The following is a 26,642-nucleotide window of genomic DNA, read 5'->3' as shown; positions in this document are numbered from 1 at the left end:
GCAAACCTAGCTGCAGATACAGTTTACAGGATTAAATTCTATGAGATACTGCCATCACAGAGAATGCATATCTGACTCTTCTAAATACTACTGCGTATAAAAGATACTTTTAATCACTAATTTTGTTGCACGCTGGCAGGAGGCTTTTTTCTTCATTACAATGACACTGTTCATGCTGCTATTGTTGAGGCGCATCAACACTCTTGTAAGCCTTGTATTTTAAGAGCTTTATAACTTGGCAACAAAAAGCAAAACAAAATTAAAAGCTACAAGAGAGTGTGTGCACAGTTTCTTCATTAGAAAAGTGATTCCTTCTGCAAGCTTCCTACTTTTTACTGAAAATTTCTTATCTGTCTATGGATAGACAAAATCAGATTTCCAGTGACTTCAGCGGTAATCAGAACAGTTCCTAGTATGAATGGGCAGCAATTAAAACTGCCATTATAAACCAAAGTCTTCACAATGTATTACAGTCACTAGAGTGCAAACTTAGGTTTAATCAATAGACTGCAATTCACTCAAAGGCTTCATTACTGACACCGTGGTTTAATTTGCCATAGATTCGAATGAGTCTGTCTGTCTCTGTGTCTGTTTGTTCAAGAACTCCTAAATGGTAAGAGAGAGGCCCTTGAAAGTCAGTACAGGCAGTCCCCGGGTTACGTACAAGATAGGGACTGTAGGTTTGTTCTTAAGTTGAATCTGTATGTAAGTCGGAACTGGCGTCCAGATTCAGCCGCTGCTGAAACTGACCGCCAGTTCTGACTTACATACAGAATCAACTTAAGAACCCCAAGCGTCCCTAAGTCAGCTGCTGCTGAAACTGATCAGCAGCTGATTCCAGGAAGCCCGGGGCAGAGCAACTCTGCCTCGGGCTTCCTGTAGTCAGCGCTGGTCAGTTTCAGCAACGGCTAAATCAGGACGCCTGGGGCAGAGCAGCTGGGGTGCTGCTGGGTTGCTCCAGTAGCGCCGCTCCTCGGTGCTACTGGACCAACCCAGCAGCACCCCAGCTGCTCTGCCCCAGGCGTCCTGATTCAGCCGCTGCTGAAACTGACCAGCAGCGGCTGAATCAGGACCAGAGCAGCTGGGGTGCTGCTGGGTTGGTCCAGTAGCGCCCAGAGCGGCGCTGCGGGACCAACCGGCAGCACCCCAGCTGCTCTGCCACAGGTGTCCGCAGAAAAGCCTAGTCTGCTGGGGGGGGGCGTACTAGCTGCGCCCCCCCGCCCCAGCAGACCAGGAAGACGCTGGTGGCGGACTGAGATGCACCGCGGTCCCGCCGCCAGGCTCCTCCGCGGCTTTGCTCCCAGTCTCCCTGGAGACCAGCAGACCAGGGAGACTGGGAGCAAAGCCTCTGAGGACGCCGGCAGCGGGACAGCTGCGGGGCATCTGGGCTGTCCTGCTGCCGGCTTCCCCCACGGCTTTGCAAAGCCTCGGCGAAGCCGGCAGCGGAGCAGCCCAGGTATGCCTGGGCTGCCTCGCTGCCCGAGCCCCCCCGCGGCTTTGCTCCGCGTCTTCCTGGTCTGCAGTCCAGGGAGACGCGGAGCAGCTTTTCTCTCCCGAAGTACACGGGCGGCGGGACCGCGAGGTCCCGCAGTCCGTGTACTCCGGGGGTGTGTCTAGACTACATGCCTCCTTCGACGGAGGCATGTAGATTAGCCAGATCGGAAGAGGGAAATGGTTTCACGAGGCTTACCTGTGTCGATGAAGAAAGGCTTCTTTGTCGGGGCATCGCGTCCAGACTCCCCCGATCTGCCGACAAACAGCTGATCGGCAGATCGGGGCAGCCATTTAAATTTAAATGAAGCCGCGATTATTTTAATCGCGGCTTCATTTCCCTCTTCCGATCTGGCTAATCTACATGCCTCCGTCGAAGGAGGCATGTAGTCTAGACACACCCCGGGGCAGCCCCGTTTGTAACTGCCTGTATACAGCTTCCTCTTATCAAATCTTAAAGCAAGGGAAGGGTTTGGTTGAGCCAGGAAAATTGGATGTGTCTGGAATGGGACTGCTTCTCAGAAAACCATACAGAAAAGAGGCAGAATCACTGGACAGATGAAAGGGACTAGTTGGGGGCAAATCCCTCTCCTCCCTCCCCCTGACATCCAGGACTGCTCCAGCTCCAAGTCTTCTACTCCCTGACATTCTTTAGGGAAGGCATTGGGACTAGAGCTCCCTTCTCCCCATTCACATGGGAACTCTGCTGGCTGTTCCCCTTCGTCAGGAAAGAGGGGAAAGCGCACATTCTGCTTCACTCCTCACTCTGGCTGGGGAGTGCAGGGGCTGATGAACTTGCTGAATTGACTGTGGATAGGCTCTTCTCACCTGGCTCAAAGCTGCTGAGGTGAGAAAGGGCTGGGATTGTCCTCTCTCCCCGGGAAAGCCTGCACACTGAACTCCTCATACCCAGGTCCATCCCAGAGCAACAATTTAAATGAAAAACAAAAATTAATTCAGTTAAGGACCTGAGCAATGCTGAGTAAATCTTCAATAATACATATATCAAACTTGGGCCTCCAATGGACAAGTGTTCTGAGGCCTCCACCTCTCAGTTATTCTATTTCTAGGTGACAACACAGGAAATCTCAATATGTGCGATACTCCTACTCCTGTGGTATTGTATTACGCCTATTCATTTTATACCTCATAAACTCTTTTCCCTCAAATATTCTTTGACAAATTCATAAATCTGTTCGCAAATGTAAGGCAAAGGCTTCCTGGAAGTGGCGCCTTGTCCCTCCTGTTCCTATTCTCTAGGAATTGTGGCTCATGATAGTTGTTGGGGTGGCAGCACATACTGCACAGAATTGCCTGGCTGCCCTTATATCTAGGAGCCAAGGGACATGCTGACCCTTGTGGGGAGTCCCACGAGGTAAGCACCATCTGGAGTCTGCACACCAAAGTAGGGGTGCTAATATGTGTTTAACAAAATAATTGTGTAACCGTTGAACATGTCAGTGGTTACACAGTTAGACACAGGGGCAGCAGCTCTCACCTGCCATCCCCCGCGCTACTCCCTCTGATACTGAGGCAGCAGCATGGTGGGTGGAGGAAAGGAGAAGAGACAGATGGTTCCATGGGAGCTGATGTGCAAGGGGAGCAGGTTTAGAATTTTTCAGTGGTTACATAATTACATGCTTAAATGCATTTTAACATCCCTACTCCAGAGTCAGCAACCCCAGACGAAGCCCTCATCCCCTCTCACATACCAACTCCTGCCCTAGCCTGGGTGAAGGTGAGCAACAGGGAGAGAGGGGGAGATGGAGTAAGTGAGGTGAGGTCTCAGAGATGGGGCCAGGAAGTAGTGTGCAATTAGAAAACTGGCAACGCTAAGGAGAAGGTAAGAAAAGGCTTTACTTAAGATTACACCTTATCCAAATCAGAAGATTAACGAGCTGGAATACACAAGAAGAACAGGAATGGGGAGGTAGAAGGGGTAATAACCACTCTTTCTAATTATTTTCCTTCTACTATTTCTTTCAAGGGAAGATAGGCCTGGAAAGAAATAGTAGAAGGAAAGGAATTAGAAACTGTATTCATGTTTCCCTTTAAACTAACTTGAGATTTATCTGTGAATAGGACTCGGGCATCACTGATAAAACAAATCCCTCCCATATACCACCACAGTAGCAAGAGAAGTTCAGTGAAAATTCAGAAAATAACTGAAAAACATAAGGTCTCAATTGAAAAATAGTGAATAACTGCTTTAACACTGTCTGTCAGGTTAGAAAGGAAAGGAGAGAGAAAAGAGAATGTGCAGCATTCTAATACCCAAATGCCCTATCATGAAGGAGCATAGGGAGGGAGGGAAAAATCTTCATTACGATTTGCTTAAAAAAACACCACATGTGTCTTTACTGGCCAATCCCCAGAAGCTTTTCTTTTTTTCTCTTCCCATTACTGGCAACAATTTCCCCTTTTTCCATCAAAATGTAGAAAATTGTCTACTGCTTATAAAGTGCTCAGCTAAAAGACACTCATCAAGGGTAACATTCCAGATTTTGGGGTGAGAGAGATCCTGAAATCACAGTTAAAGTAGCTACTCAGGCACGTGAAAACTCTAATTTTCCTCCCAAATGACTTAGATACTAGCTGACAGGAGCACTGTATAGGAAACCCTTGCCACTCATGGTGCAGGCATTCCTGGCACTACTGCACATAGTGCAATTCACAAATATTGGGAGCCACAGGGAACTGATTGCTACTCAGGGCAGCCCCAGAGAACACCATGGCTCCCTGCAGCTGTGGTGAATTCCCCACAGTGCCTGGCACCCGCAGGCTGAGACAGGAGACTCCTGTGAATATGTAGAATGGCAAATAGCAATTCTGCGAATCATGAGGGTGTCCTGTAACTAATTCTGACAAAGAAAAAAATATTAGTAGAGCCCCAAAAATCTGTGGATATCTGCTTTATATCCCGGGCTCTCTGCATCCACAGATAGATGCTCATGTTTGTAGATCTAGATTAAAAAATTATATCCGCATCTGTAACTCTGGAAATTTACAGATATTAATTTTCACTATTTGCTATATATTTGTCGGTGTGAATGAGGAAATCCACATTTGCTATATAGTCATAGACGGGAATGAGAATATCCACAGCTCATTTTTGCAGATACAGACGTGGATATGGATACCAATTTTGTATCTGTGCATAACTCTACATATTAGTTTTGTTCTAATACTAACATGTTCGGACATCTTGTATCAAGTAACTTAAGTAAATATGGTTTAGTAGGGCTGCCCTTACCGACATGCAGAATACACAGCTGCATAGGATACGAAAAACTGTGGGGCACCATTGAGTCTTAATGTCAACCCCTCTGCCTTTTCTTATACCTGTTATGTAGCTGCTACAGCCTGGGAAACTTTCTTACAGAGATGAACTAGTTAACTTAAAAGTGAAATAGTCTTCTAGCAGACTTATTATCAAAACATTGAACCTGTGAAAGATATTCAAGTGGTAATAAAACCAATTAGCAGGTGAATACTGTCAGTTTCTGAATTTACTGTGTTAGTATGCATGACCATAATTGAAAATTTGCTTAAAAAATACATAATGTGTTGTTGAAGATTATAAATTCATATTTTAAAAAATCATCCCTCCCTATCGGGTTGTTGCTGGGCTAAAGGACACCAGTTTAATAATACTGCGTAGAGCCCCATAAATCCTAAGGGAAGCCCTGTGGGTTAGATTTAAAATTTTAATGCATACTCTTAATTGTATTCAAGAGATAGTAACATAGTAAGACAACTGTAGAAAAATCTAGATTACTTCTATCAATTAGGCTACGTTTTTGCAGTTCACCACACTTGGAATATATCATTTAAATTTTGGAAATGTGTGACTAGGGGTAGGTCCTGTGTGTTTATAAGGAACCATCTTGCAGCTGGATGGGTGTAACCATAGCACAAAAGATAGACTAGAATGTAATTTTAAACAGGAGTACAACTGACTTCTGTAACTTTGTCAATCCCAAATGTTCAAAGCTCATGACTCAGGCTAATCAAAAATCATGAGATTATGCAAAAAGAGTAGATTTGGTTTTCTTTTTACTTGCTTGCTACTTTTTCAGCCTTCAGGGTGCATTGGGATCACATTATAAAGGCTTCTCCACATCTGTGAGGTCTAAAAATTTCATTTTCCTTTAAAAATGAAGGCTGAAATAATAACATATGTACTTGACTCCAGGAGCTGGGGCTTAAAGGAAAACAATAATTGTCACAGGGTGCATGACATCTGTTTAAAAGCTAATTACTTTCCTGAAGGCTCCTAAACACAACCCTATAGAGTTGCAGTTATCACTGAAAAACATTTAAAAACAAACACCATGAAAATGTCATATTTTAATAATGAAGGGAAAAATATATCCAACAGGGACTCTGCAGGCAGAAAAGGGAAATAAACAGGCATAGGAGCTCTAGGCAACTTTTCTTTCAGAAAAAAATTGTAAGGTCAAATCTTCTAGTCTGTAATCAGGTAAAACTTCTATTGCCATCAACCCCTCCATTCAGAGATGTGGACATATGTTCTATAAACTACACACTTCGTACTTAAATATCTGAGCCATTTTATCCAAGGCTACCCATTTTATGTGCATTGGCTCAGGGAGCACATTTACTGGTATATTCTAAACAGTGCTGAGCACACAGATGGTGACCAGTGAATAATACAAATCATGACAATAAGCATCAATGTTATGAACCCTGTAGATGCCATTTCTGTTCTTTTTTTCCTGGTACTGGCCTGAAAACTGCCAAAACCCTAAGAATTTGAGGCATAAATGCATCTCATATTTATACAACACCTTTTCATTCCTTCCTTTCCCAAGCAACAAAAAATCCCCCAAACAAAATATTTTTTAATGTAAAATTTTACAACAGCTTTTCCTGTACAATCCAGCTTCTCTGTTTTACTCCCCTTAGATTCCTTGTTTTTGCTGCATACAGCAAAAAGATAAGGTTTGTCTATGGATAGGGAGTTAGCCCTGACAGACCTATTCTCTATTTCCCCCATGGACTTCCTGTATGACCTGAGGCCAGTGCCTTAGGGAGAGTGTTTCAATGTTTTTTAAGAACCAAAAGATATAGGTAGGCATCTATTGGGGTTTACAAAGCACCTAACATTCTAAGTAGTTTAGAAAATCTTAGTAGGTACTCAAATACAACCAGATTTTCAAAAGCAGGTCTCTCTGTGCCTCAGTTTCCCATTTGTACAATGGGAATAATAGAATTGCTCTCTCTTACAGAAGGGATATTGGGGTAGTGGGGAAACAAACATTAGACCTTGTCAGGCACCGAGACACTACAGTGATGGGGCCACCCACACACTGGAACAGTGGGAATTTCTTTACATCATTGGTTTTCAACCATGGGAATGCATACTCCTGAGGGCACAGTGAACTATCAATTCATCTTTATTTTTGCCTAGTTTCACAACACGCTAACTAAAAAGTGCTAATAAAATCAGCAAAATGTAAAAATTGATACAATCACTTGTTTATACTGCTCTATACACAATACCAGGAGTGGCCAACCTGAGCCTGAGGACCCAGAATTTAAGAACATAAGAATGGCCGTACTGGGTCAGACCAAAGGTCCATCTAGCCCAGTATCCTGTCTGCTGACAGTGGCCAGCACCAGGTGCCCCAGAGAGGGTGGACCAAAGACAATGATCAAGCGATTTGTCTCCTGTTATCTCTCTCCAGCCTCTGACAAACAGAGTCAAGGGACACCATTTTATCCCCTGGCTAATAGCCTTTTATGGACCTAACCTCCATGAAATTATCTAGCTTCTCTTTAAACTCTATTATAGTCCTAGCCTTCCCAGCTCCTCTGGCAAGGAGTTCCACAGGTTATCTATACACTGTGTGAAGAAGAATTTACCAATGTACATTGAGAAGGGCTGCTGACATATGGCTGTGGCTCTGTCATGAGTACTCCCCTATCCCCATTTTCCCATCTGCCATCAGCTCTGCCAATCAGCATCTCTTCCCTTCCTTCTCTGCACCTCCTGCCCACTGGTAACCCCACTGATTGGTGCACCCTCCTCCTTCCTGGAACCTCCCGCCCACTGTTCCCAGCTATTTCATGACCTGCAGGAGGCAGTGGGAGGAGAAGGGGAGGAATGAGGATGCAGCAGATTCAGGGAAGGGAAGGAACAGGGCCTTTGGAGGAAGGATTGGAGTGGGGGAAGAATCTGCAACAAGCTGGAGGATTGGGAAGTGAGCACTACCGCCTGCCCTCCATCCCAGCACATTAGAAAGTGGATGTGTACAGCTCCAGCCATGCAGTTGGTACCTATGCAAGTAGTTTTTAAAAAACTGTGCTATTACCTTTTCCTGCAACAGTAAAATTGCAAGCGCATGGCAGACAATGGAAAAGACCTTTGAATAATCTCTGTGTTGCCTCTTTCCTGCTCTGATACTCTAGACTCAAGATTTTCAACTAAAAGGATTCTAATCTGACTTGAGGGCATTGCAATGTTTAGAGCCTTCCACGGGTACAAAATCTGTATCCACATCAGAACTACAATTTTCAAAATTGGATTAGGGATGTAAGCAACTAGTCATCTATCTAATGAGCAAATGCTTATTGGATAGTCGACTAGGGTCTTGACTAATCGCTCCCCCGTTGCCTCTATCAGAGAAAGGCACCAAGAGAGGAGCAAGATCCGGTGCTGGGGAGGAGCCATCTTAAAAGCTGGCTTCCACAGCACCTTCCACAGCAGGGAACTGGTGGCACTTCTGCCTATGAAATATTGATATATTTCAAAAGCAGAAGTGCTGCCGGGAGCCAAGGGTGAGCTGGAGACTCAAAAGTTCCCCACGGGCTCTGCACTCCCAGTGGTGCTTTGCTTCTGAAATGTAGCAAGAGCCTTACTCACAAGGGATAAAATTCTGGGCAGTGCTAAGGTCAGTGACAGAACTTCCATTAACTTCAATGAAGACAGGAATTCACCCAACTTCTTTATCATAAGTTGCTAATGACTCACATATGAAGGTGTGCCTTTGTGATTGTTTCAGCAACTGTAAGCATTTGTAATTGCGTGTCCTTTGTCAGTACACACAATAGATTCAAATGTTGCTAATTAGTATATTGCATCATCTTTTATTAAAAGCAAATAGAAAATCAGAGGCGGGAGTGTATAACAGAAAATGCCACATTTTTCTCTACAGGAGATTCAAATCTACCCATTACCTTTTTGTTTACTGCATCTTCTGATTATTTATATCCAAAAGCAAAATAATTTGAAAATTATATTAACACAGCATATGTAGCTGTAATAACAGATCAACACATTCACCTACAATGGGAGTCCTGAAATCCATACTAAGATGAGGTTTGATTTTAAGTGCTGAGCACTCACATATCCCATGAAACTGTGAATGTTCAGCAGTGCTGAACAGAGAAAAGTTTTACAACATTCCAATTTATAGCATAAGAAGATTCATTCCTAAAACAAAGCCATAATAAGGAGCAATTTGCAGAGGACTCATTGCTATATACTATAATACAGGAGAAATAGGAAAGACTTTTAGGCTTTGTGTACACTGCAGGGTTTTTGTGCAAGAAGCCTTTTATGGAAGAGATCTTCTGCAAAAACTTCTTGCGCAAAAGCATGTCCAGATCTTAAAGCTCATCACAAAAGCTATGTGCTCTTGTGCAAGAAAGCTCTGATGGCCATTCACAGAATGCCAAGAACTACTGCGCAAAAAAGAGTTATTCCTCGTGGGAAGAGGAGTAACCATACCACTAAAAGCCTTCTCTTCTGCCGATTTACTTGCGCAAAAGCATGCTTGAGGTATGGACACTACACCGGTTTTTGCACAAAAATGGCTGGTTTTGTGCAAAAACCTTGTAGCGTAGACATAGCCTTAATATTTCATTCAGTATTAAATAAAAGTACAGGCAGTCCCCGAGTTACATAAGTCGGATCCGCAGTTACGAACGGGGCGTTCCTCTCCCTGGTCTCCAGCAGACCAGGGAGAGGAAGCAAAGCAGCGGAACACGTGGGCAGCGGACAGGGCTGTCCGCTGCCCACGCGCGCCGAGGCTTGGCTCTGCTTTGCGCCCCCCCCCCCCCGGTCCCCCTGGTCTGCAGACCAGGGGGACGGGGGGCAAAGCAGAGCAAAGCCATGGAGCCCGAGGGCAGCAGGCCAGCCACGGCGCGTCTGGGTTGTCCCGCTGCCCCCGTGCTCCATGGCTTTTCTCCGGACACCTGTGGTACAGCAGCTGGGGCGCTGCCAGTTGGTCCCGTAGCGTCGCTCTGGGCGCTACTGGACCAACCGGGCAGCACCCCAGCTGTTCTGCCCCAGGCGTCCTGATTCAGCCACTGCTGGTCAGATTCAGCAGCGGCTGAATCAGGACGCCTGGGGCAGAGCAGCTTGGGTGCTGGGTTGGTCCAGTAGCGCCGAGGAGTGGCGGCGCTACTGGACCAACCCAGCAGCACCCCAGCTGCTCTGCCCCAGGCGTCCCCAAGTCAGCCGCTGCTGAAACTGACCAGTGGCTGACTACAGGAAGCCCCTGCCCCGGGCTTCCTGGAATCAGCCGCTGATCAGTTTCAGCAGCAGCTGACTTGGGGATGCCTGGGGTTCTTAAGTTGAATCTGTATGTAAGTCAGAACTGGCGTCCAGATTCAGCCACTGTTGAAACTGATCAGTTTCAGCAGCGGCTGAATCTGGATGCCAGTTCCGACTTACATACAGATTCAACTTAAGAACAAACCTACAGTCCCTATCTTGTACGTAACCCGGGGACTGCCTGTATGTGCACATATGCGTGTTCTACTACGGAATTTCCATCAACGTCCTATTTACAAACACCTTTCAGGTTACTTGTGCATGATGTACTAAATAAAGAAAGGGTAAACAACTCTTTGTCTTGTATTTGTGTTGATAATGCTGCCAAGGAAACAAATACAAATTCACATGCACAGAATAATAATCCCAACTGAATGAATCAGTTAATTCCTTCTGTCCTTCCTTTCAGCTGTTCCTCCAGATAACTGAAAGTTTACACACTGACTCAACTTGTACTACTGACAGGTCATCTTATCACACTTTGTCATTTTTGATGGAACACAGCCAGGTATTGAACTATAGAACAAAAGTGCATGCTTCATTATTTTTAATAATAATACCCACAACTGACCCCTCCCCCAATCTACTATTCAGTATCAGCATTTTTATTATGCTTTACTTTACATGGAAATAGACTGAGATTACTTTTTGGTCTGGAAAAATACCAAACCTTATTAAAATGCACACTGAGTTTCACATTTGGCTCTAGTATACTTTGCTATCTATTTGAGCATGCACATCCACATTTATAGTACAGGTTGAACTTCTGAAATCCAGTACTCTCTGGTCCAGCAACATCTGTGGTCCTGGGAGCTTAATGGCAGGAGGGCCAACAGCTGGGCTAGAGCCCCACAAAAGTGCTAGGGCCAGACCGGAGAATCCCAGCAGCCTGTGGCAGTGCAGGGCCGGAGGAAGAAATGTGGCCACCCATGGCAACATAGAGAGAAGTGTGGCTGCTGGCAGAAGAGCAGGACCAGGAAACCATGGCAGTACAGCGCCAGGGCCTGGAGAACCTGGATGCCCATGGCAGTCCTGGGCCAAGAGGCCAATGGCAGCAGGATGGACAACCTGACTGGGGAGGGGGTCAACTGTCTTGGGGTCAGTGGCAGGGGACACCTCACCTGGTCCAGAAAATTATCTTGTATGGTACTGTAAGGCCCCGACTTAGCTGGATCAGGGAGATACAACCTGTACAGGTAGCAGTAAAAGAACAGATACTCCCCCAGCCTATGTGGATACACTTGCAGGACATAGCCTTAAATTATTACTGAACAGCATAGCACTTTCAGAAGAAATAATGCAGAGGATTCAGGGAAAAAAGGGGATTATGGAACTGGATGGGAGAAGACTTTTTGAAAGGCCAGAGCACTGGGGGCGCAAATAGGAAAGTTTGATAAGTACTGGACTAGTACAAGGGAGTCTGCTATAACCAGAAGTGAAACTGGCTAAATTATTCTCAAGCGTCCAAGCTAAACTAAAAGTAAGCAAATGGCATTGACTTTGAAAAGTGGTTTGCATTGTTAAATTTAATTTTTGACCAGCTGAAATAATATTTGTCACATAAGTGAGATAATCTGTTTTCTTTTTGTTAAATTACGATTTATATCTTGACAAAAAAATCCAAGTAGAAACATTTAACAGCAGCAAGTACAGCACTAAGGCTATGTCTACAGTTGCACCTGATTGATAAAACTTTTATTATTCACAGGTTGTTATAAAAAACCCAAAACCGTGACCTATAAACTTTTGCCATGACAAGTGAAAGTGTGAACACTGCTTTGTCGGCGAGAGAGATTTGTTGCCAACAAAATGAAACCTTTTTGTTTGGGGTGGAAGTATTTTGTTGGCAAAAGTGCTGACAAACAGTGCTCGCACACACTGACTTTCAGCGACAGGACTGTGTCTGCACGGACTTATCACTAAAAGCTGCTTAGTGTAGACTACCCTAATTTCCACTTCAAACCCTGAATCTGCAACATGCTGCTAACAGAGGGATCTCTGCACTCCTGCCTAGGGATGTGAATGGTTAACAGGTGAGGCTCACCGGTCATGGTTAACCAGTGGGGGCTGGAGCAACTCCCTACCGGTAGGGGGCTGCTCCAGCCCTTCAAGGGGCCCATCGCAGCCCAGCCCCAACTGTGGCAGGCCCAGCCAGGCACCCTGCATGCAGGGTCACTCTAGCCAGGCCAGAGCAGCTTCCCTCCACAGTGGGCCCAGTTGGGGCACACCACAGGCAAGGACACTCTAGCCTGTCCAGAGTAGCTCCTGTCCATTGCTCCACCTTCCCCGTTTAATCGATTAAACATAATGTTTAACTGGCTAACTAATTAAACAAAATTTTACATCCCTACTTCTGCTCAGCTTTATGATTTCATCAGCACTCTACAGACAAAAGACACTTCAGGATCAAGACCTAACCTAAACTTATTTGAATGTTCTTCCCTAGATAATTTATTTGAAACATTTCTGTTATTATGAATTATTTGGCATTGTTTAAAAGCTATTCCTCAGCTCTTGAGCTAGGCTGATAAATAAATCCATGTAAAATTTATTTGGCAAATTCCATAATATTCTAGAATAAATTATTTTAGTTGCTTGTGCTTTATCGTCAAATATTAGCTCAGCTTTACCCATTATTACTCTGCACAGACTGCAGAACTCATATTTATTTAAGAAGATCTAATAAGAACAGGATAAGAGTAAAAAGGGCAAAATGAATCTTCTAACTTGAGGTGCATAGCTTATTCATTGTGATGGATTTGGAACTTCCTGTACTATTTATGAATACTAGAAGTTGTAGGTGTTTGATTGCTGTGAGGAGGATTCACCTCATCTCTTGACCTAGTTATTATAGGACTTATAATAGGCAGACCATGAGTTAATTCAATAAGAATCTCAATAAAAACAAATAGGTAGACAATAACCCAGCATTACTGACTTTAATTTTGCTATCCCTGACTTCTGGTGAACCAAGCGGGTTAATCAGTCTCAGAAAACCAAAGAGGAGAACATGGCTTGCACCAGAAATCAAAGTGACATTCAGAGAAAGAAAGACAGAAAGACAGACAGAAAGAATCCAGACTCCAGAAGCCTGGATGTGGGGTAAGACAGGTCTACATTGGACACTATATAAAGTATATAAGCATATGGATCTTCTTCTGGTGTTAAAATCCTCTCACATTTTATTTTGCTTCTATTGTTAAGCATAGATGTTAGATACCGTTTATTTTAATAATAGAATAGCTGCAATATTTTTTAGCAGTTACACGGTTCCTAAAATGCTCCCATGGGGGCAGGACTGGCATCCACAGCATTTCCTGTGCATACTGGCTCGTATCTGCCACCTCGCACTACTGCCTCTCATACAGAGGTAGCAGTGTGGGGCAGCAACAGTTCCTGTCTCTAAGGGCCCGAGGTTCCTGCAGACAGAAGCTACTCCGGCACACAACGCCTGCTGTGGACAGAAACTGCTCCGTGGCAATAGTTCCTTTCCATGGCGGGGCGGCGTTCCCCACAGACACAGGCTGCTCCAGCATCCCCCTTGTCCCTTGCCCCACACTGCTGCCTCTATATTAAAGGTAGCAAGGGAGGGAAGGGATTGTGCTTCTAGTTGTTTAGATTAATTAATAAGCCCAGGCTTATCAGTTAATCGTTTAAACGACTATATGCAAACACCCCTTTTGTTAAGTATGGAATACTTTGGTTTAAGAAGGCTGTTAGGGGCCACTGTAATCAGTGATGGTCACCAGCTCCCAAAGGTAAAACCACAGGTGATAAGCTCACTGATCACTAAAAAATGGGGTATCAAGTCCAAACCAGTACCCAATGGAGGGTCCCAGTTTGCATATAGGGCAAGCAGATAGCTCAGGGGACAAAGGAAAGCAAGGAAAAGGACAATGGAACTGTATGCGGTGACCAGTACAGCAGTGGGACTCCAGGCAGATTCGCTTCTGCTACACTGATAAACACAGAGAGAAGGATTCTAAGGTGAAGTCTGAAAGAGAAACACAACGCTTGGGGTATGTCTAGACTACATGGCTGCGTCGACGGAGCCATGTAGATTTGTTTTTTTGGCAAAGGCAAATGAAGCCGCGATTTAAATGATTGCGGCTTCATTAAAATTTACATGGCTGCCGTGCTGAGCCGACAAACAGCTGATCAGCTGTTTGTCCACTCAGTGCGCTAGTCTGGACGCTCCCCTGCCGACATCAAAGCCCTTTGTCGGCAGCCCCAGTAAACCTCATCCCACGAGGAATAACGGGGCTGCCGACAAAGGGCTTTCATGTCGGCAGGGGAGCGTCCAGACTAGCGTGCTGAGCGGACAAACAGCTGATCAGCTGTTTGTCGGCTCAGCGCGGCAGCCATGTAAATTTAAATGAAGCCACGATCATTTAAATCGCGGCTTCATTTGCCTTTGCTTACAGCCCTAATCTATATGGCTCCATCGATGGAGCCATGTAGTCTAGACACAGCCTTGGAGGCCATGTAACTTGTTGATTGGAAGCAGGAGAAGCAGCATCTGCATGAGAAGACAATGCCAGACCAACTAGACTTAACAAAGGTGTTAGAGACTGTATGAACTGGAGAGGATGTGTCAGTGGCCCACAAATTTGGTAAGGAAGACAGTCACCATATAATATCTTTAGGGCCACACAATTTAATTCAAAACTCAAAAGCATTAATAAATATACCCATGTAATCCTCATCCCTACAGAGAGGTAACAGTTTAGAATCTCTGAAATATAAAGAGTTTGCTAGATCATTTCCTAACAAATGAAAAGACTTACAAGTCTTTTATAGATCATTTCCTAACAAGTTAACTGTGTGACGATCTCTCTGCCCTGGAGACTTCTGCCAGTATAAACTATGCAGGTCATGGGTGAGAGGAGGTGTGATTCCTGGCTAATGTAGCTGGGCCAGGCAAGTAGCTAGTGCAGTAGCAGCTATACCCACAAGGCTGTGCTTTTACAAACGAAGCTTGTTTGATTCATGGGGATGGCTTTACATTTTTATATAAAGCATAGCTTTGCAGGGATAGCTGCGTCCACATTAGGAGTACTAATTTGCTAATACAGGGTATAGTATAGCATTATTGCTAGATAATAGGAATTTTTCCCTGGTGTAGAAATGGCCTTGGAAAAGAAATCACTGTGTGCAGTTAGCAGAACATTTTTTAAAAGGTTATATTGACAAATAAGCAGGTAATCACATTAATTTATTTCAAGCCTCTAATAAAATTCCTATTCATGGGGAAAAAACTGAAACAAAAAAATGTCTACAGGTTGACCTCTGTATACTGGGACTCTGGTCCGGCAACTTCCATGCTCCAACTGGACTATGGATGTTTTTGGACCAGAGAGTCCTGGTGGAGGGCCAGCAGCAGGAGCACCAGTGGGAAATAGCAGGGCAGTGGAGAATTGGCAACGGGAGGAGGAGGAGAATTGGCAGGAAGGCTAGCAGTAGGGGGCCAGAAGTGACTTCCCCAGGTCTGGCAAAATCCCTCATTTGGGCCTGGTCAGGTCTTGAAGGTGCTGGGCCAGGGAAGTCCGACCTGTACCACAGTGCATACCAGGAAACTGTGCAGAACAATCAGCTCAATTTGCCAGCTTGACAAATTACTCTAGGAAGAGAAATGTCCACTTGACCTGATCCTGCAAACACTTATGCACATAAATAGCTTTACTCAATAAGCAATGTTTGCAGGACTGGGCCGTTGGCTTGCAAGTTCAGGTATCTGATCTAGAAGTAAAACAATAATGGGCACAATTCTCTTCTCAATTTTGCCAGTGTATATCAGTAATATTTTTTGCCATTATACTTGCATAAAGACAGTGAGAGGGGGAAAGAACACCCATAACTGCAGATGCAGTCCTTTTAAACGTGGTTCTTTTGGATGCAGACAAAATCTTTCAATATGTACATATTGAATCAAAAATGTTTTCTTGATTAAGAGGGCACTGATACATTGTTCACCCAATCCCATTCTAAACACCTGCTTAATGGTAATGCTGGTAAAGTCACTTAAACAGTTTTAATGATAAAGTCTAAAAGAATTTTCCAAATGATCTTTGGTCATAAGACAGAGGCGGCCAGATGTGGGTTACCTTCCATATCATTTTTTGTATCTGCACATTAAAAAGCCAAATAACATAATTCCATTAACATGCAAAATAGTAACTTCCATTTTAGCTACTGAAGATAAATACTCAGTCATACCAGATGGTAAGAAGGCTAATGTGGAACAACAATAACAAAATCTACGCACAGTCTCCTCTCCTCTAATATAAACTAGGCACTCAATTGTGAGAAATCCCAGTTGAGTCTTTACAGTTTGGTGACACTGCATAATAATGAACACTTGACATTGGAAAAGCTATTATCTAGTATTATAAAACTAGCACACTTGTCATTGACTTGAAAGACAACATATGTAAGTTCAGAAGACAAATCATATGATAGATAGATAGATAGATAGATAGATAGATAGATAGATAGATAGATAGATAGATAGATAGATAGATAGATAGATAACAACCTTCTGGTCATGTTATGCTAACAGTTGTATATACTGTATATTGTCCTGTTTCCACATCTTTAATGCCAGTCTCATGCAGAGATATCAGCATCAAACAAAAGAGGCCATGCCTAAAAATCATAAATGTATTAACTATATGTGGTGTCTGAAAGCCCCATCTTTTATTCTTTGGCTTTTAATTTAGCCAGCTAACCCACAGAGTAAGTGGTTAACAAATATGTATGTGGTTAGAGATTTAATGCCATTAGATTTTAGCAATTGTAAAAAGTAGGTCTCCCTAGGCAAAGACTGAAGGGTCCTAAAAATAACCTACCATATAAGTTCTAAGCATTTATTATTAAGAATCAAATATTCTCCCTTGCTTTAGGAAAGCATGTGGTGATTCTGCACTATAAAAATGCTGGATGTTTTTTAAAACTCTTCAGCAGTATATCAGAAATTAAAATGTAGTTATTCCTACTCCCTGGGGGGTTGTACTACACAGTGAAGTCTGCATCACTTTTAAGCTACTTTACTAAATCCTGCTGCACATGTAAAATAAAAGAGAGGCTTTAAACAAATGTTACTTCTGTAAACTAGAGCAGTGACTGACTGTTCCACTATAATTAATGAACTGTTAGGGTTTCCAATAAAAGTGCTATTTATTTTATTCATTTAATTAGGGAGATTCTGCAGGTACTGTGCACATGATAAATCATGTTGAAAAAAGGGAAAAGAAGGGCACAGTCTAAAATTTCATCCAGTAGTTCAAGGGCAAAGAGAAAACAATCCAAAAGAAAAGAATTGCTGAAGAAAGAGAACTAAATGTATTAAAAATGCATTGTGCTGAAGGGGGAAAAATGCTTTGTACAGTGATTTGACTAGAGCAACAAAGGAATTCAGACAAACAGGAACAGATTTCCATAAATAGTTATAAAGAATAGAGAAGCTGTTGCCCCTAGCCCAATTCAGATGTTATCTCAAGATGGAAATCAAGGACAACTTATCAAACTCAACTATGTTAAAGAAACTTGAGTGAGAGATGGGAACTAAGTGGCTGAGACGAGGCCTTGATAAATTTCTTGACTGTTGTTGCTCCACGATCAGTTGCGCAGCAAATTCAATTTTCCAGAAATTACAACCCAACTTAAAATTTCCTCACTAAATCTGGGAAACCTCAGCTCAAGAGTTTCAAAATTAGTTGCTTAAAATTCTGCTAATAGTTAAAGCATAAAAGTAGGTACCTGTATGTTTCAAAAATGTTGAGTTCCAATTCAATTTAATGGGAGCAACTCAGAGCTCAACAATTATGAAAAAAAAAAATCAAGCCCCTTCTTTTGGTGCCTAACAAAGAACATATAGGTCTAATTTCAGGCATCCAAATTGAAATTTTGGCCAAGCGCTTTTAAAATGTTGTTTCATGCAGTTTTACTTGACATTTAAAAAGATGAACATAACAGGGATGTTAGATATCAGGTAATTGAACAGTCGAGTAACCACATGGATTTTTATCGGTTACTGGACTATGATATAATCCCCAGGGGAGGGGACAGCAGCCTGTGCAATCCGCCCCAATCCCGGGGAGCCCCCAACTACCTCACGCTCTTACCTCTGTATTGCAGGCAGCAGCGCGGGGTGCCAGGTGGGAACTGGTCTGCGAGGGGAGCCAGTTTAAAAACCAGCTCCACGCACAGACCAGCTGCCTGCTGCCCCGCATTGCTGCCTCAGAGGCAGCAGTGTAGGGCAGCAGCAGCCCCTGTCTGCAGGGGTCCCGAGCTCCCGGTGGACAGAGGCTGCTCTACCTTCCACAGAGCAGCTTCTGTCTGCAGCGCGCCTAGGCCCGCCACAGACAGAGCGTAGTTCAGCAGCAGCTGGGATCCCTAGCAGACAGGAGCTGCTGCTGCTGTCAAAATAATGCAATATAATCACTAGAAAATAAAATCCTGTTTAAATGGTTAACCTTTTAAACATATTGTTTAACCAGTTAATTCACTAAAGGGAGAGCAGGTAGGGGACCACTCCAGCTGGGACACCAGACTAGCCCCCTACCTGAGGCAGTCCCCCATAGGGCTGGAGCAGCCTTCTGTCTGCCACAGGTGGGGAACTGCTCCAGCCATCACCTGTTAACCTTACCAAGTAAACCTCAGCCATTAAGAGAGAGGCTTACTGGTTAACCGGTTAAACATTCACATCCCTAATAATCACATCAGTTTCACTTATTTCGGTAATTTATTTAAACTACTATACAGAAAAAAAATCACAAAACAGTAGAGTCCCAATTATGCGACCTAAACGGGACCGATAGGTGCTCGGATTAATGAAAATGTCGGATAATATGGATTACCTGTAGTTGATTCGGGTGCTCCAGGTGAAGGGCAGCAGTACTTTGGGGATGTTCCGCTTGGAGGCCGCTGAGAAGGGCGGCAGCAGCAGAGGCAGCAGAAGCAGCGCCCGGAGTGACGGGGCAGCGGGCAGGGCCATTCTCCTAGCCCGTGTCCGGGGGCTGCAGGGAGGGAAGGGGCCAGGCAGGAACGGGGACCCTGGGAGGCAGGCGCAGGGATGGGGATGACCCCAGCTGCATCGTGACCAAGCGGAGCCGGCAGGAGGCTCTGACCCATGGGCTGGACTCTCAATGATCTGCAGCTGGGGCAGGGGAAATGGGCCCGGTCACATGGCAGGTCACATGGTGGGCGTCCGGCGGCAGCGTGGGGTTTTAATTTTGCTTTCAGGGGCTGCTGCTGGAACTTCTTCAGCCGGGGAGGCTGCATGCGGCATGGTAGCGCGGGGCAGCTGGCCTTGGGGGCTGCATACCGCTCTAGGCTGGCTGGGGATTTCTTGCAGAACTCCAGGGTTTATCCGGCTATGTCGGATAAAGTAGAACGTCGGACAAACGAAGGTTGGATAAGTGGGACTCTACTGTAACTATTCACCATTTCCTATAGACATGAAAGTTAAGTTACAAATACTTGGTAATCAAGACCCTGTATTTCATTGATCATCCTGGATTTTCATTTAATACACATTACTTTCATTTTGACTTGGTGCTTTGTAAAGTAAAATGTCACTTTAAATGACTCAGAATCCCACCCAAAAAAGTGATACAGTTTTGCTAATCATCGTCCTGCAGGTTTAAAAACAAAAAAACATGGGTAAGTAAAATAGATCCTGAATTGTAATCTAACTATATTGTGCCTTTCTGACACAGGGGAAAGAAAAAAAAAAAAAGACAGAAAGCACATAGACTTTCCTAGCTAAGAAGTCAGTAATTTATAATAAGGCTCCTTTACACTACTCTGGCAAGGTAAAGAAGCCTTAATTGACTAAGAATGGGAACAATTAAACTTTAGCAGCTTGCCTTTTTAGCTGTCAAAATTTTTGCTATGCTCAAGGACAAAATCTATTTCACACAGCCCTATGCCTCCAAGCCCAGGATTCAACAACAGGGGTTGTGTCTAGACTACAAAGAGAAGTCAGGAAAAGATATGCAAATTGCAAACCATAATTTGCATATCTTTTTCCGCTTTTCTCCCAAAAGAGGCTTTTCCGTCATTTGGCCTGTCTACACTGTCAGAAAAAAATCCCACTTCCTCATAGAACGAGGTTTACAGGGATGCAAAAACTCTGCAGCCTAGTTGTATCCAGGGAGGAGAGGAAAAGAATGAGAGCTTGTCCTACTACTGGCTGGATAGATGCTGCAGCGATTGATCCACTAAGGGACAAATTAGCAAGTCTAGTGAAGAACTGTTAAATTCACTACCGATTGTTTGGACATTGACTCTGTTATTCACCATAACAAGATGAAGTAAGGGGATCCAGGGTGTTGTGAACCCCTTTGTAAGTAGATCTACAGCGACTTGAGTCACACTACTATCCAAATTCAAATTGCATAGCTTAGATAGGCTTTTCCCTATAGTGTGGGCCTACCCTGAGTGTCTCTGACTCAATTGCATGCAGACAGGTGCCCAACCCCACCTACTTAACATCTCTGCATGAATGCACACATGCAGGTCCAGCCTTCCTCCTCCTCTCTGAGATGATTTGCTGTGGAATGGGTGTGTTTTCCCCTCAGATTCTTGGCTGTCCTGCAGAAAAATGGAGGAGCCAAGAAATCTGCAGAAGGTATGAATTCTGCATTCCATGCAGGGAACAGAATTCCCCTAGAACTGAAAGTGAAAACAAGTCATACACCCTCTGATACTTAATTTATAATGATATGCACTAATAAATCATTAGACTGGTGTCCCATTGTGCCTTTTACTGGAAAACATTAAAGTGCAATTTAATCATAGTTTTCCTATTACCATCTTACTGTTTTAATGCATTCTTTCAATTTTTAAAAAGGAATCATATCAGTAGTGCATATAACAGTTACTGAAAATTTTAATCTGAAAGCTACCTCACAATTTCAAGGAAGGTAAAAAAGTTAGCATTAATCCAGATGGCTCCAGGATCTTGCTAACTCACATCTGCACATAAGACGCTGTAGTTGAAGTCTAACTTTTAACAAATCCAGAAAATGACACAAAAACATGGCATATTTATCCATAACTGCCTGGAAAAGATTAAATTAATAACAGTAAGCAGAAGGTTTAATACCTGAAGTGTTCCAGCCTTAGCAAACTCTGGTCCAAGAACTTGGTATCCCTTATAATTAATTTCTCAGTGTGATATACAACACACATTCTAGGGCAACCTTAAGCTCCTTCATTGTATGAACCCTGTGGGTTTGTTGGATTAACAAGACTAATTAAAACTAATCAATTTTGTTTTGTGGTACCTAATAAAGACAAAAATCTCAAGTATTATAGAAATATTATTTTTAACTAGAGATGGTATGGTCTTTCACAAAAATACCTTTGGACACTATAACAAAGCACCAATCTTCAAAACACTTGTACAAGAGAAGTACAGTGAAAAAAAATCCGTGACACTGCCAATGAGTATAAAATTACTCATGTATATAAGTACTTGCAGGATCAGGACCTATATACTTATGTTGGTAAATTAGACTCTTTCACTTAGAGGAGTATCTTGGACACTAGAAATTTGTAAAATGACACTATTTAATTTAAAAAACACTAATAATAAAAAACATAAACAAGGCCAATATAAATATTTCCATTAAAATCAATGAAAACAGTTGGTTTAGTATCCTGCTGAAGTGAAGAACTTAGAAGCTGAAACTGAAATTTGAATATAAACAAGTGGTTCTGGTTTCTATAATTGGTACTGTCATGTGAGAAATGCAAAACAGTGAACAAATTGCCTAAATAGTAATAGGTTAATGCGCTTTAAATATTCTTTCTTTTCTTACATTATGTAAGGTACTATTGGCAACACAGGTAAATAAATTTGCACAATACTTTGAAACTGATATTCCTTTAAATTAAATGGAGACTGAATGAATACGGAAGAGTAAAAATTGATGTTTTCCAGAATGGAAATAAAACAGTTAATTTATATAGTGGACTAAACTAAAAGGACCACTCTCTGTCTCTCTTCTCCCTCCCTTCAGGAGAAAGCATGGAAACCATGTTTTCCAGAATTCGTCCAGGTGGAAAGTTTCCTTTCCTACACTAGCGGCGAGGAGTCCTGTGGCACCTTATCGACTAACTGAAGTGTTGGAGCATAAGCTTTCGTGGGCAAAGACCCACTTCGTCAGATGCATGTGACACATCAACTGCCTATCAAAAACCAAAATCCATACACAAGAATTGCATTCATTTACAGTAGCGGTGCAAAATAAAGCTCTGGTTCTGCAGGCACTTATGTCCTGCTTAAATACACCAAAACAGTCCCACGGGGAATGAAACCATCAAGGCCCACGGGAGTGACAGCGCTACTACCGAACAGTAATTGTCACGAGTCCGAAATATCGCGTTTTGTGTACTTATGGCAGGAAGCAACCAACCCTGTTGAAACGAACCCAAAGCTTACACAGCAACTTGTCTGCTGCCAGTGTTACTCCCAACAATCGCTGGCCTAGTCCGGCCTCTTGCACTAGATCCGGGCGCCACCTCAACTCCGAGGCTTGAATTGGAGCCCAGTGCCTTGCCAAGGAGGCCAGACTCTCGGGCTGAAACCCGTGTCACCCAGCTTCCCCCAGCACGCCCTGGTGGCAGCCCTATGAAGTGAGGCGGGCAGAGCAGTGGAGAGAACTGCAGCAGCAGCAGCAGCAGCCCAGGGACCTAGCTCCAGCCTGCCCCTGCAGAGACAGGGCTGGCAGCAAAGGGCACTAGCGGCTGAGCTCGGGGCTGCTGCAGGAAGGGGCCGCACCGCCCTGCCCCGCACGGCCGCAGCCTGGCGTGGCAGCAAGGCGGCGGGGAGCAGCGGCGCCGCGGGCTACGCACCCAGCAGGAGACCGTCCATGTCAAAGAGCAGGTGGGTGGCGGGCCGCGGCGCAGCCGGGCGGCGGGAAGAGGCGGCCATGGCCGTGTCAGAGGAGCCGGGCGGCGCAAGCGCTCTCAGCAGCCGGCGAAGGGGAGGAGGCAGCCGGCTGCAGCGCCCCTACGCGAGAGGCGCGGAGCTGGGGCTGCCGGCGCCGCGCGCGGGAGCTCAGGCTCAGCAGATGTGCAGCAGCAGCAGGGGGCCGCGGGCTGCGCTGCTTCGCCCCCCGGGTGGAAGGCGCGGGGCTGGCTCGGTGGGTGGAGACGCTGCACATTTGTCTCTCTCATTCTTCCAGGGCGTCTCTGGAGTACGCCGAGAAACTGAGCTGCGGGCCGGAGAGCAGCTGAGCCCCAGCCGCGCAAAGCAAACTCCACTTGTAGGGAGCCCGTGAGCCACGGTGTGGGAGAATCGGTAGCACCCTGCCAGGCACAGCCCCCACAGTACGTGGAGACCTCGCCGCTTGCAAAAGTAAGCATGCTTCTGTCTCTGCCCAGAGCTGGTGCGAAGCATAAGCAGGGTGAGCGTGTCTACACCCACAGTGCTGGAGGTGTGAAGAGAATCCACACCCATGATACAGAGATCTCCCCTTCCTATAAAAAATAACCCTCGTGAGTACCATAAACAGGGCCCAATTAAGGTTATGAGGGACTAATGGGAGGGAAGGTCTTTAAGTATGAATCACATATTGCAAAAACATTGAAATAAGCATGTATCTACACAGCGATTTATATTTTATTTAGGTAAAAGCAAGTTCATTCTATGCTTACTACGCTCAGTTCTTCCAACAGATCTTTCTGAGTAAGAGGCAGAACAAGAGATGCTATGCTGTCCTTCTCTTAGTCTTCCTGCTTGCTAGGTAGTGGCATACTTATCTGCATGAGGATGAACACTGCATTCCCCTTTAGGCTCACCTCTCTCAATCATGTGCTTCTGCCCTCAGCTCTCCACATGACACAGTGCAAAGCCAACTTTTGCAGTTGATTTCCCCAAGCTATGGACTCTACCCCACAGATTCTGTTTCACTCTGACTGTAGTCCAAAAGGTAGCCGATTTATATTATGTAAAAGAAACCCACTCAGGTGTAAAATCCACTGAAGTAGAGGAAGTATAGTGGGAAAATTACTTTGGGACATTGTATTTTGGTCTGTTTTTTATCTGAAAGCTGCCTCCCAGTGTTGCACTGTTTGAGGACAATGAATTCCAGGAACTCAAATATTATTTGTGGAATGGTGCCCAGTTTGTCTAGTTGATCTCCAGTGATTTGTTATGTCATTTTGTCACCAAACTTTTCCGCATTAGAATCATGGGCTGCGGGTGAACATAGGGATAGGGGAGGCAAGCCCCGAGCACCACCTCCAGGTCTGCCCCTTCCACTGAGGCCCCGTCCCCCACGGGATCCAAGCTGCCTCCCCGCTCCACCCACCACAGGGGGACAGTAGGTTGAGAGCGCATGCGCCTCCCAGGCCTCAGAGCATGGGGAGGGTGGACAATGTGTGTATGCAGCCTTCCCGGCCCCAGTCTTTCCAGCCCTGGGAGAGCGGCGGGCACGTGTCCCAGCCTCCCCAGCCCTGGAGCACAGGGAGGGTGGGTGTGCATCTTCAGCCTCCCTGGTCCCAGAGTATGGGAAGGGTAGGCGGCACATGATTCCAGGAGCACTGGGACGGCGGGCTCAATACTCTGCCTTAGAACGCCTACGGTAGGTATTATGGGGGTGGAGTGAGAAATGGGGCCAGGCTGGCGGTTTGGGAAGGCAATGCCTTCCCCCATCTATTATACTGGACGGCCATGATTAGACTCTTAGGCTATGTCTAAACCACCTTCCTCTTCCAAAAGAAGAATGTAAATGAGTCCGATTGAAAATGCAAATGAAGTGTGGATTTACAAATCTCACATTCATTTGCATAATCACGTGAGAGAACTTTTTCGAAAAAGGACTTTTCGAAAAAGAAACCGCAGTCTGGATGACGGGGTTCTTTTGAAAAAAACACCCTTTTTCGAAAGAACCCCTACTCATTTTTTCAGGAGTACAGGTTCTTTCAAAAAAGGTTTTTCTTTTTTTTTTTTCTTTTTTTTCCAAAAGAACTCTGTCTAGACTGGTTTCTTTTTCGAAAAACCCTTTTTTGAAAAAGCACTCTCTCGTGATTATGCAAATGAAGCTCGAGATTTGTAAATCTGCCCTTCATTTGCATTTCGATCGGGCTCATTTACATTCCTCTTTCAGGAGAAGAATGTAGTTTTAGATGTGCCCTTAAAATAGAATCATGGACAGGAAGGGATCTTGAGAGACCATCTGGTCCAGTCCCCTGCACTTATGCCCGAACTAAGTATTATCTGTTCTAAAATGTGTGATCAGCAGTTCTGATATTGGGCTTTTTAAGCATGAGTTCTCTGGGTACCAACCCACTACGGTTTGCATTTGTTTGTTTTCAGTTTTCTGTAAGGAAGAGATAACAGCTAGAACGGACACATCTTTAGATGGTTATCCAATGCCCAGTTATAATATTTAACACTTGTCTACTATGTTATCTCGTCAGAATCCTTACATAAATACTAAGCAAACTTAATCTATAGCTTTTCAGGTTTTGACTAGGAGTTGACAAAAATATTTCTGTTTCCTGTTGTATTCCCTGCCCCCTCTGAAAAAAATACTTCATTGACTATTAGAATCTTAAAAAAAAAATCATTAAGAATCTTTCAAAAGAACAGCATATCTAGGGATGTTAAAACCATTAAATAAGATCAGTTAAATGATTACCTGCATTGATTCACTTCTTTCTGCTGCCCAGCCCCACCGTAACTGTGAGCTGCTTCAGCCCAGCGCAGGTGTCCACTGCCACATTTCGCAGGCAACTGCTGGTTAACTGGTATGCCAGTAAGCCTCATGCTTGCCAGTATGCTTATCGGTTAATCATTTAATATTTCTTAAATACAAACAAGGCTGCTGTAGTGGTATCCTTCTTAAATCAGGTCTTGTGTTTGTTTAAGGCTGGTGTAGAATGATCAAGCAGACATTGTTTAGGTTTTTTTTTCTTTAAAGTGCTCAGAATTTAGGGTAGGAAAGTGAATGAGATTCTGCTGTACTGCATGTGAAAAGCAGAAGGGACCAAAATCTATTCTGGTGCAAAAAACTGTTCCCTGTGAAGTCAATAAGGCTACAGTGTAAATGTCAGTAGCGATTGTCCTTTTTCTTCATTCTTTTCTCAAATCTACTATATATTTGAGAGAGTTTTGTTTGTGTGTGAGCAAGTCTGTCTGTTTGTTCGTTCAAGAACTCTTCTTAAACAGTAAGAGCCAGGGCCACCAAATTTGGTATGCAGATTCCTCTTATAACTTGAAGCAAGGTAAGGGTTTGGTTGTATGAAGGGAGGGTGAAGCTGCAGCTTCTCTGCTCCCCTCTGATTCCTACAGGAACATTGCTAGCTGTTCCCTTTCATCAGGGAGTGAGGAGAAAATGCAGTTTGCTCCATTCCTTAATCTGGTTGGGGGGTGCAGGATGATTCTAGACCTCTCCCACCTGGGGGATATGCACCCCTTCCCTGGCTGTGAGGTACTTTTATGATAGATTGAACTGCTAGAGACATTGTAGAAGGATAGAACCGTAGCCTGTTTAGCCAGTCTTTCTATCATAGTTTGTTAAGAAAGGGATTTAAAATCCTTTAAGGAGTG

At 44.3% G+C, this 26,642-nt stretch overlaps 2 protein-coding genes across 5 annotated transcripts in view; one reads left to right on the top strand and one right to left on the bottom strand.

The window, feature by feature from the left end:
• Nucleotides 1-23,915, bottom strand: part of PUDP (pseudouridine 5'-phosphatase) — a 120,693-nt gene extending 96,778 nt beyond the window's left edge. The window contains exon 1 of one of the 2 annotated variants that reach the window (XM_075915411.2): nucleotides 23,888-23,915. In XM_075915411.2, coding sequence (XP_075771526.2) covers nucleotides 23,888-23,900 — 13 coding nt within the window. In that variant the 5' untranslated portion in view covers nucleotides 23,901-23,915. Of the gene's footprint in view, nucleotides 1-22,939; nucleotides 23,074-23,887 lie in introns of those variants that run through there. The other variant, XM_075915394.2, reaches the window with a different exon arrangement.
• The window catches only part of STS (steroid sulfatase), a 186,611-nt gene continuing 182,490 nt past the window's right edge, over nucleotides 22,522-26,642 (top strand). Inside the window, exons 1-2 of one of the 3 annotated variants that reach the window (XM_075915380.2) lie at nucleotides 22,522-22,970; nucleotides 23,272-23,444. The gene's annotated coding sequence lies outside the window, so the exon portion shown is untranslated. The other 2 variants (XM_075915349.2, XM_075915363.2) reach the window with 2 other exon arrangements.

This window comes from Pelodiscus sinensis, chromosome 1 (assembly GCF_052426305.1).
Source record: "Pelodiscus sinensis isolate ZL-2025 chromosome 1, ASM5242630v1, whole genome shotgun sequence".
Taxonomy (NCBI): Eukaryota; Metazoa; Chordata; order Testudines; family Trionychidae; genus Pelodiscus; species Pelodiscus sinensis.
Note: the sequence above shows the minus strand (reverse complement) of the source record. Positions and strands in the feature narration are given on the sequence as shown.